Consider the following 12,097-nt stretch of genomic DNA (forward strand, 5'->3'; position numbering starts at 1 on the left):
CATCACCACTTGCTTCATAGACTCAGACACAAGGACAATGTCTGGTCGCAGAGTGGTGGCTGCGATATGGTTGGGGAACTTCAGCTGCCTTTCGAGGTCCACCAACAGCTGCCAGTCCCTTGCAGTGGTCAGGATACCTGCCGATGTTCTTTTGGTGGGTATTGGCTGCTCCCCAGCTCTGACAAAGGCCTGCTTAGAGGGTCTGGACTGCTTCACCCACTCCACTCCTGCGCTGATGGCTTCAGCAATGGTCTTCAGGACCTGACCATGCCTCCATCAGTACCATCCTGCACCAAGTGCCCTTGTGCAGCCGCTGAGGATGTGCTCCAGGGTTCCTCGCTTGGAACACAGTGGGCACGCTGATGACTCTGTTTTGCCCCATGTGTGCAGGTTTGATGGGCTTCATCGTACATCGTACCCTGCCTGGATGAGAAATCGGATGTGGTGTGGCTCGGCTTTCCAAAGCTCAGCCCAGGTCACTTTCCTCTCCACCGCATTCTCCCATCTTGTCCAAGCTCCCTGTTGCTTCATTCCCACCGTCTTGCAGGTTCTCGTCTCCTCCACTGCTGCTCTCACCTCCTCCTGAACTGGATGGTGCCTTTCCTGCCCTCTGATGGTGTCCATTTGGGGAGTTGGAAAGGATCCTAGCCCAGCTCGGCCTCGTGTGACCACTCCCACCAGCCTCCTGTGACGCAGCCTTGCCTCTGCTTCCTGAACAGCTTCCTCTGCCCTCCACTCCCTGCCGGTCCTCACCTGGATCCCTGATCTAGCCACCTTCGGATCACTTGAGTCCCTGTGCTGTATCACTTCTCTGGCTCTTGTAACTTTGAATTCCTCCTCCAGGGATTTGAAGGGCAGTTGCAGTTTGTCGTGGTGTCCATACAGGGCGATGCTGCTCAGGGTCCTTGGCAGCCCCAGCCATCTCCTGAGGAGCTTGCTGACCCTCCTCTCTAAGGTTTCGACTGTCGAGATCGGAACTGCATAGACAAGGAAGGGCCACAGGATTGTGGGAAGAATGCCATGCTCATACACCCAGGCTTTGAACTTCCCAGGTATGCCAGACTTGTCCACGGATTTCAGCCAGCCATCCAACTCGGTGCAGGTTGCCTGAATGGATGCCGTGTCCCTTAGAGAGCTGTCAAAAACCTTACCTAAGCTCTTGACTGGCTTTTCTGTGATGGTTGGGATGGCTGAACCGGAACTTGTTCTCCACCTTGCCTTTCCTCAGCACCATAGATCTTGATTTGGCTGGTTTGAAACGCACCCGGGCCCACTCCACCAGCTTTTCGAGCCCCTGTAGGATCCACCGGCAGCCTGGGGCTGATTCTGTGGTGACTGTGAGGTCATCCACGAATGCCCTGATAGGTGGTTGCTGTTGAGCGGAATTCATTCTGGGCCCTCTGCACTCTGGTTCAGCAGATTTAGTGAGCATGTTCATGGCTAGGGAGAACAGTGTCACTGAGATAGTGCACCTTGTGATGATGCCGATCTCCACCTTGTGCCAGCTTGATGTAATTGCTCCTGAAGTTGCTGAAATAATCAGGGTAAGGTCTCTGATTCTGCTGGGGACATGATACCCGGTCAGTGTGAGCTGCACCAGCTTGTGTGGAATGGAGCCATGTGCATTTGCCAGGTCGAGCCACTGCACTGACAGGTTGCCCTTGTTCTCTCTGGCCTCCCTGCTGAGCTGTGTCACCACACCGGTGTGCTCCAGACAGCCCGGCATCCCTGAAATGCCACCCTTCTAGGCTGATGTATTGATATAGGTGTTCTTTGCTAGGTAGGTGTGCAGCCTATTGGAAACAGCACTGAGGAAGATCTTTGCCTCGACACACAACAGGGAGATGATACGGAATTGGTCTATCTTGGTGGCATTTTCCTCCTTTGGGATCCACACCCCTTCAGCCACTCTCCACTGTTTTGGGATCTTCCCCCTTCTCCAGAAGACTCACAGAATCTTCCACAGCCACAGCAGGAGTTTGGGGCAGTTCTTGTACACTTTGTACAAGGTGCTGCTTGGTCCTGGAGCTGAGCTTGCCCTTGCTTTGCGGACGACCTCCCTGACTTCCTTTAGCTGCAGTTCTGACATGTCGAACTGCACATCCGGTTCACGGGGGGTCTATCAGGATGTTGCACTCTCCTAAATCCTGCTCTCTTTCAGGATCACTGTATACCCTCTTCAGATGTTGGTCTATGTCTTCCTCCGAACAGGCCAATTTCCCACTGTGCTTCTGCCCCAGCAACTCCTTGGTGATCTTGAAGGAGTTGGTGATTAAGGCAGCACATTTTCGGGCCCTTTCACGATGCCATCTCCAATGCCCCTCTACCTGGTGGAGAATCCTGATCTTCTTTGATAGTATACACATTAGCTGGGCCAAGCCGATGCGCCCCTCTTCTCCTGCCTCCTCGTACTGGGACTTCAGTGCTTTCATCTCCTGCCTGATGCTGCGGATCCTCAACGCTCTTTGGTTCTTCGAGTAAGGCGTTCTGGAGCCTTTCTTCTTCTCTTCTCCGAACCGTTCAGCTGCGATGCTGACAATGATTGTTGTCACGGCTTGTAACTTCCTATCGACCTCTCCCTTCGCCGTTGCCTCCAGAATTTGGTTGACATCGTCGTCAAACTGCTTCCACAGTGAAGTCATGTTAGCTGTAGGCCATTTCATCCGTATACATGCAATGAATACTCTATATTCCAGAGTATAAGCTGACCCCCATTTTCAAGATTAAAAAAGTGACTTTTTTATGTTACCTTTGTATAAGCTGACCTCTTTTGTAGAGGTTTTTGATTTAACTAGAAAAGATCACAAGATCTCACATGCCAGTACCCAGCTTTACAGGATCTGGAACCTGGAAATTTTGTGAACCAGTACCTGCTAAGAAAACAGGCCTACACATTGAAGAGCGTTATAAGCGAATTCTTAATAAATAAATCAGAGAGGGAAATTTTGGATTAGGTTTCCAATGAAAAAGAATCCTCTGAAATGTAACCCCCATAAAACCATTTAGAACCCATTGTAATCTTGCTGAAACACAACACGGGGTGGCGGGATCAGTATGTGTACTCAGTATTGAGTTTGCAAACAGCATGTACAAAAGATTAAAATGAATGCGATATGATGCTGGCTGAAGGTTGTTGATTTTGCTAAAGGAACAAATAATTCTGCAGTTGCTAAGAAGTTTAGTGTAAATGAGAAACAAGTGAGAATGGAGAAAGGCAGAGGACATGCTGAGGGAAACGGCAAAGATGAAATGCGCAAACCGCGGGAAAACATACCAGTGGCCAGAACTGGAAGAAAAAGTACTAGAGTGTGTGAATCACCAGCAATCGTCTGGATGCATTGTCACCAGAGAAATGATTTGAGTCCAAGCATTGAAATGAGACAAAAAACACCATGAGGTCAGTGAAAATTTCAAAGCTATGCAAAGTTGGTGCACCCGATTTATGAATAGACGTGATCTTGTGTCAAGACAGAAAACAAAGATTGCTCAGAAAATTCCCATGGGGTGTTGTTGTTTACATCCAAAAACGCTGCTGGATGGACGAAGCGGGTTGCTTGAAGTAGATTAAAGAGGTGTGGCGTTGATGTCCCAAAGATTTCAGGAAGGAAAAGTCGCTACTTGTCTGGGACTTGTTCAAAGTGCACTTGTCAAGTGAGACAAAAGCAGCATTGAAAGCTGAAAGTCATCTCCAGTGGTTTGATGTCCGTTCTCCAGCCACTAGATGTGAGTTTAAACAAACCATTCAAAGAATTCATGTGTCGACAGTGGAATGAATTTGTCTCAAAAACAGCCAATAAATATGACCTGTCTTCCGTGTATTCGTTTTTCCAAAGTTGGCACCCTCTGTATAAGCCGACCCCCTAATTTTAGGACCAGAATTTAGGGCCAAATTCTCGGCCTTTACGGTAGATTTACGGTAGATTAAAAATCATGCAAAAACAGAGATAATACACATTTTCAAAGTGAGGTAGTATTCACTGATTCAATGTCCATTTAGGAATCAGATGGCTGAGGGGAAGAAGCTGTTCCTGAATTGCTGAGTTTGTCCCTTCAGGGTTCTGTACCTCCTACGTGATGGCAACAGAGAGAAAAGGGCATGTCCTGGGTGCTGGGGTTCTGTAATAATGGACGCTGCCTTTCTGAGACACCGCTCCTTGAAGATCTCTTGGGTACTTTGTAGGCTAGTACCCAAGATGAAGCCAACTAAATTTACAACCCTCAGTAGCTTCTTTCAGTCCTGTACAGTAGCCCCTCCATACCAGACAGTGATGCAGCCTGTCAGCATGCTCTCCACAGTACATCTATAGAAGTTTTTGGGTGTTTTTGTTGACATACCAAATCTCTCCAAACTCCTAATGAAGTATAGTCATTGTCTCGCCTTCTTTATAGCTGCATCAATATGTTGGGACCAGGTTAGGTCCTCAGAGATCTTGACACCCAGGAGCTTGAAACTGCTCATGGACTCCTCCTTTAATCCTTCTATGAGGTTTGATATGTACTCCCTTGTCTTACCCTTCCTGAAGTCCACAATCAGCTCTTTCGTCTTACTGATGTTGAGTACAAGGTTGTTGCTGCGACACCACTCACTAGTTGGCATGTCTCACTCCTGTACACCCTCTTGTCTCCATCTGAGATTCTACCAACAATGGTTGTATCTTCAGCAAATTTACAGATGGCATTTAAGCTATGCTTAGCCACACAATCTCGGGTTCTTCCTCATTGCTGTTTCTGTAACAGTTTTGTTTTACCAGTCAGGATTGTTAGCCTTGAGCTGAACCCCTGAATCTGGATGGCCAGTGGACTACTCTTTGTCTGGCCTCTACCCTTTGACCTGTTTGGCATGAGTGACCCTACCAAGAGCCAAAGCATAAAGTCCTGACTCCAGCCAACATAGCTCTAGGTCATTAAGGCACACAAGCCTCCAAACCATGACAAGCTTGGCCCAAAATGTAGCTTGTTTATTCTTTTCCATAGATGCTGCCTGACCTGCTGAGTTCCAGGGTTTTGTGTGTGTTGTTCCAGCCACATGTTGGTGAATTTGAATTGAATTTATTTAAATCATACATCCATCCCACAATCTGAGGGAGTAAAAATCTTTGCATGACTCCTTCACAATATACAGACATGCAAATTTCTAAGTTCAGTGGCTTGTAGAAAAAAGTCATCCCGTAACCTTTAGGTCCTGGATTTAATGCTGTGATACCACTTGCCAGACACAAGCAGCTGAAACAGTGTATGGTTGGGGTGACTGGTGTCCCAGATGATCTTCTAGGCCTTCTTTTTGCCCCTCTTGCTGTAAATGTCCTCAATGGAGGGAAGTTCACATCCACAGATACACTGGCCTGTCCGTACCACTCTCTGCAGTGCCCAGCGATCAAGGCTTGTGCAGTTCCCATACCAGGCAATGATACAGCCAGTCAGGATGCTCCCAATGATGCCCCTGCAGAAGGTCTTGAGGATTTGGGGGCTTATGCCAAACTTCTTCAGTCGCCTGAGGTGGAAGAGACGCTGTTGTGCTTTTTTTGTCACAAAGCCGGTGTGTACAGTCCAGGTAAAATCATCGGTGATGTGCATACTGAGGAACTTGAAACTACTCACCCTCACAACTACGGACCCATTGATGTTGAATGGGCCAAGCCTGTCTCTGTTCCTCCTGTAGTCCACAATCAGATCTTTTGAATTTTGGACATTGTTATCTTGTTATCTTGGCACCACTGTGTCAGGGTGTCAACCTCTCCTCTGTAGGCTGTCTCATTACCACCAGAAATAAGGCCAATCAAAGTCGTGTCATCTGCGAATTTGATCAGTAGTTTGGACCTGTGTGCGGCAGCACAGTTGGTGGGGTGTAAAGAGAGCAGAGGAGGGGTCTCAGGACACAACCCTGGGGGGCACCTCTAATGGACAGTGATCATGAGTAGATGTGAAAAGAAAGCTGGACCTTTGTGAGTGATCCCACACTGTGCTGCTCAGGTAGGCTTGATGGGAAGGGGCTAGGAGGAGAGATGAAAATGTTATAAAACTGCATTTATATCACCTCAGCAAAATAGCAAGACAACCTTAAACATTTCTCAGGCAGGAAATGATACCAAGTTACAAAAGGAAAAACTCAGTTATTTTTAAAATTTCAAATGTAAACTTTATTCAAAATTAAAAAATAAATACAGAAAAATAAACAGTCAAAACATTTTACATTCATGGTTAGTACATTCAGTAGTGCAGCCTTTTTTTTAACTACAGTGCCATTGCCGCTCATGTGGCCCCTCTGTGCTGTTATGCCATTGCAGCTTCCCAGTCTGACGCCATGGTAGAGGCTGGAAGCTAGACTCAGGCTGTTGCCCACAGACCCACAGCACTGGTCACACCAAGTTTCAGTACGTGCTCAAGGATGTAGTCTTGCAACCTGGAAAGTGCCAGTTGGCAGCACTCCGTTGGCAGCACTTGGTATGTTGCTGTGCCAGGAGAATGGCAAATTTTGGGCAGACCAAAGAGTATTCGTCATTAAATTGATGAACATCCAACAGTGCTCTGTTAATCTGTCACATTCAGCACTTTGAAGGTGCTGGTCTGGCAAATTTTTTAAACTTTTGTTCTTACTTATATCTCAAGAGTAGTGTTGCAAGTTGTTTAATGGATTTTTCACTGAACCTGGTACATTGCAAGGGAGTATGTGAAATGATGGTACAGTGAGTTTAAAAGGAGTATGGAGAACGGGGTCCCGGAGATGCAAGATTGTTGGGAACAAGGCCCCAATGAGTTCAAGACATTGTGGGGAACAGGATCTCAGTGAGAGCAAGAGAACAAGGGAAATGCACCTCAGTGAGTTCAAAAGATTGTGGAAATTGGGCCTTCTGTAGGTTCATGAGATTGTGGGGAATGGGGCTCCCATGAGTTCAAAAGATTGGGAAAGTTAGGTTCTAGTAAGATCAAGAGTTTGTGAAGAACACAGCTGTCTGAGTTCAAGAGTTCATGGGAAATGGGTTCCAATAAATTCCAGAGATTAAGTAAAATGGGGCCCCAGTGAGTACCCCCAAGAGATTGTGGGTAATGGACCCCAGTGAATTCAAGAGATTGGGGGAGTTCAAGGCCCTATGAGTTCAAGAGATTGTGGGATGTGGCACCCTGGAGAATTTGAAGGGAGTGTGGGAACCCAGTTACCCAGAGTTTAAAGTGAGATGGGGAAGTAGGACCCCATTGAGTCTGGAAGGAGCACAGGACCCGTGGAGTACAGGAAATATCATCCAAGGGACCAGGTACTGAACCATCAGATATGGATTACTGTCGTTTTACCGTATTGACACACGAGTGAATGCTTGGTCAAGAAGCAGATTTTAAGATGTATCTTAAAGGAGAAAAGAGAAGTGCAGAGGCAAAGAGGCCTGATTTCAGTAGATCAGGCCAGATACCTGAAGGCAGGAGTGGGGCCAGAGATCTCGTGAGATTACAGGACAGGAGGCGAAGAACAAACTGGGACAAAGCCAAGTCCATGAAGGCATTTGAAGGTAAGGGAGATGGAGATCTCCTTCAGATCTGAATCAGTGGCCACTGAGTAGTACTGATAGAGACCCAGGCTTCTTTAGCTGTTTATTCTCTGATTCAAGAACAATCCTCGAAGCAGCAAGAACGGATTATCTGAGACGGTGCAGAATTTTAATGAACTCAACACCTTAAGTTTTCAAATTTTGAAGTTGCCTGCAATGGAATTTATTTTATGTTGACAGAAGTTCTTTTGCAATCATGTAATGATTTTGGACAGATGCAGATCACTAAGATGAAGGATTGTGTCAGCTGTTTCTGTGGCTTCAAATGGCATTTGTTTTGTCAGATGTGGGGCCTTGCATGTCGGCGACTCCATCTTGTCGATCGATGGAGTGAGCACAGAGCACTGCACCCTGATGGAAGCCACCCAGCTCCTGACCAACGCCTCCGATCATGTCAAGCTTGAAATCCTCCCCGTGCACCAGAGCCGACTATCCCTGAAGCCGATGGAACAAGGTTACTCTCTGTTCCCTCCTCAGCGGGGATAAGGGGAAAATATTAGAAAAGTTGATTCACCTGATTATGCACATGCAAGGGGCACTTTATTACTGGAAGGTGAAGACTAAGATCAAGCATACTTACCCAGGGTATGAATACCATGAAAACAAACACACCATGCATTCCATTGAGTTAGATTAACATAAATTATGGATAACTTACACGATAGAATAAAATGCAAACATTAGTGCAAGTTGAGGGAATTACAGTTCAAGGTAGAATTAGGGTTTTTCGGGTCAATTCAAGAACCAGTGGGGAAGAAGCTATTGATGAACCTGGAGGCTCCAGCACCTCCTACCTGATGGAGGGAGTGAGAAGACAGCATGGCCTGGATGGTGGAGGTTGTTAATGAAGGAATGTCACCTTCTGATGGCAGGGAGAGCTTCACCCATAATGGAACTGGCTGAGGTAGGAGGGAGAGTAAATTCAGGAGATGACATGATGGGATGGGTGTGGGCAAAGATCAGGCAAATATGTTTAATGTGGGAAAGTGTGTAATAGCCCATTTTGGGAGAATAAATAAAAAGGAATAGTATCTTAATGGTGAGAGAATGCAGAGCTCTGAGACTCAAAAGGAACTGGGGTCCAAGTGGATAAACCTGGTGCTGCAAATCCCATCGAGACCTCATAGAGTTCAGTCAGCTAAACTCCAGTGGATACAAACCTAGCCTGCTCAGACTTTTCTCATAAGACAATCTGAACATTTCAGTTATTAGTCTGATAAACCTCTGAACTCCTTATCATCCTTAAATAACATCCCTTATATACATTGTGTGGCAAATGTGGCCACATCAATACCCTGTATAGCTGAAACACAACCCCTTCTTTTGATTTCATTTCACACAGCAATGAGCACAAACATTCTGTCAGGTTTCCAAATAACTGCAACTACTCTTTTCCAAATGATGTACTTATGTGCTTACTCTTTGAGAGTGCTCTGCCTCTCAAAGCTTCACATTTTCATCTTTACTAGTCCATGTGGAGACACAGGAGACTGTAGAGGCTGAAATCTGGAGCACAAGACAAAGACACTGGAGTACGCAGCGAGTCAGGCAGCATCTATGGAGAGAAATAGTTGGCAATTTGGATCAAGGATCAACTTTATTCCCGATATACTTTTATGTGTATTAAAAATTTGCTATGGTGTGTTGGACAGAGCATTACATGCAACCAAAACAACAATATTCAACAATTATAAATAATTATATAAAAATAGAGGTTAAAGGGTGGATATGGAATAAAATTTGCATGAATACATAAAACTATCATGTCTTTGCAATGTAAACTGCATTATAAAAAAGTGGTTTAAACTGTTTTACAGTGCAATGCCATGATGGGGGTAAATGATAGAGGGGATGGGGTAGGTACCTAGAATGCTTGATCAGATTAATTGCCCGGGGGATGAAGATAGTGTGAAATTTTGTTTTAATAGCCCTCTAGTGCTTTCAAGAAGGAAACTTCTAGAAAAAACATTTTTCAGAGTGGGTAGTACCTGCAATGATTCCTGGCCAATTCTTTGTCCTGGATTCATACAAGTCCTGCGGTGATGGTAGATTGCAAGCAGTGACTTTTTCTGCTGCCCTGACGGTTTTCCTGTTGTTTTGGTATATTGTAAAAGGATGCTGCATCGAACCAGACAGTAATGACTGATGTGAAGATGCTCCCTATGATGGCAGTGTAGGACTGCAGCGGTAGGTTCTGGGGAGCATGGAGTTTTACAAACAGCCGCAAAAAGTGCATCTTCTGCCCAGCTTGTTTGTTAATGAAGGAGATAACTTTCTCCCAGAACTGAGACCCTTAGTTTCTGAGTGAGACAGTGCATTCAAATTCCAAATGAGCACAAAAGTTTTGGCGGCAAAGCTGAGGTTTACATTTATGGAAGTTCAGATCTTCAGATGAAATAAAATTGAGGCTCTGTATATGCTGTCCCGTGGCTATAAAAATTCCTTAGGAATTAAGAAGTAATGGGGAATATTGTCAACAATTACTTAAAAATATAGCGTCTTTGTCATTAACCTACCCCTGTTCATGGATCTTGCTTTGTGCAAATTGCCTGTACATTGCTCAAGGGTCTACACATTCACATCAGCCAGGCTTTAAAATGCATCATGTCTGTCAATTTTATTGGCATCCCGTGATTATTATAGCATGCAGTTATCAGTGTTGTTGCCTCACAGCTCCAGGGACTCAGATTCAGACCTAACATCTGGTGCTGTCTGTGTGAAATTTGCCCGTCCTTCTTGTGACTGGAAGTGTCTCCTCCGCCTGCTCCAAATTTCCTTGCCCAGCCCAATGACCTGAGTTAATTGACCACTGTAAATTTCCCATAGGGTGTAGCATGGTGAAATCTGATGGGAATATAGGGAGGACAGTTACAGAGAAACTTGTTCTGTAAACTGACATGAACTTGATAGGCTGAAATGACCTCCGTCTATGTCATACGGACCGATCAAATATGTTAAGAAGAAGCCTTGAAGACAACAGCTTACCTCACGTGGATTGAGGGATTTTGACCTGAAACTTCACTGCCCATTTCACTCTACATATGCTATCTGACCCACCGACTTACTCCAGCACTATATACATTGCTCCTGATTCCAGTCTCTCGTGTCTCCAATTCATGTGGTGCTCTGCAATTCCCTCTGTGAATAACCAAGATCTGAGTCCTCTGTTACTGTTGTCATCTTAACATAAAACGTAGAAAATAGAACATTACAGCACAGTAGAAACCCTTTGACCCACTGTGTTGTGATGACCTTATAACTTACTCTAAGATCAATGTAACCCTTCCCTCCTACATAGCTCTTCATTTTTCTCTTCAAAATGACTATATTAGAGTTTCTTAAATTCCCCTGTGTCTGACTCTACCACCACCCCTGGCAGGGTATTTCATGCATCCATATGCTGTGTGAAAATTTACCAATGACTTCCCCCTCTATGCTTTTGTCCAATCTCTTTAAAATGATGCTGTCTTGTATTAGACATTTCCAGCCTGGGAAAAAGAGTCTGGATATCTAATTGATCCATGCTCCTTATCATTTTGTACACCACAGTTAAGTCACCACTCATCCTCCTTTGGTCCAAGAGAAAAGCCCTAGCCCAGTCAACTTATTCTCATAAGACATGCTCTCTAAGATAGGCAGCATCCTGGTAATTCTCCTCTGCACCCTCTTTAAAGCTTCTACACTTGCCATAATGAGGTGACATTTATCTTGCGATAAAGAATGCTAACCCATGTCATATGCTTGTCTTTCATGACCTGAATGTTTCCTTGAAGAAGAGTCCTAAAGTAGCCAATGTTGGCCAAGTACTGAATTTAAAAAAGAGTGGTCATCTCCCACCCTTAGAAAGATGACTGGCTCTTTAAGTGTAGGAGTTGCGTTTCATTAATAATCTTTTTATCTTCTGTCTCTTTACCCTCAATCTTCGATGGTTGGTGGACAGTTAAAGTTCAGAAGAGTGACCACCACCACTGCTGGGACCCCTGCGTCAACTACTGCCACACCTACCACCCAGGGCATTGCAAGACACCTACATGGAGCGCACCGACCTCTCTGTCCAACTCAGACTACTGCAAATGTACAGTAACATCTTATCTCTGAATCAGTGCTTGACCCCAGGTCATTCCTTACAAGCTAGCTTGTCTATTTTCTCATCCCGTCCCACCCCGCTTGATTTCATGGTATCCAGCACCACTTTCCTTTACCCAAGGTGTCTGCCAGAACCATGCATTAAGACCTCCTTTCTACTTTGTAAAGCATCACGGTGAAAAGATATGTTAAGCATCATTGTCAATGTAATGCTGGAGGATTAGGCAGCCTTTGTGGAGGAGAATAAACAAGTTGACATTTTGGGCCTAGACCTTTCACAGAGACACTCCTATCAGATTCCTTCTTCTTCAGCTCTTTATCTTTTCCACCTATCATCTCCCAGCTCCCACCTTAATCCCCCCCCTTTCCTACCCACCATCTTCCCCCTCACCTGGCTTCACCCATCACCTGCCAACTTGTTTTCCTTCCCCTCTTCCTTTCCAGTCCTGTAGCAGGTGCTTGGCCCGAAATGT

At 45.4% G+C, this 12,097-nt stretch overlaps 1 protein-coding gene across 1 annotated transcript in view; it reads left to right on the forward strand.

The window, feature by feature from the left end:
- grip2b (glutamate receptor interacting protein 2b) overlaps nucleotides 1-12,097 on the forward strand; it is a 146,597-nt gene that overhangs the window by 36,777 nt on the left and 97,723 nt on the right. The window contains exons 9-10 of the mRNA XM_059944303.1: nucleotides 7,823-7,992; nucleotides 11,479-11,613. Of these exons, the coding sequence (XP_059800286.1) occupies nucleotides 7,823-7,992; nucleotides 11,479-11,613 (305 nt within the window). The remainder of the gene's footprint in view (nucleotides 1-7,822; nucleotides 7,993-11,478; nucleotides 11,614-12,097) is intronic.

This window comes from Hypanus sabinus, chromosome 19, assembly GCF_030144855.1.
Source record: "Hypanus sabinus isolate sHypSab1 chromosome 19, sHypSab1.hap1, whole genome shotgun sequence".
Lineage (NCBI taxonomy): Eukaryota > Metazoa > Chordata > Chondrichthyes > Myliobatiformes > Dasyatidae > Hypanus > Hypanus sabinus.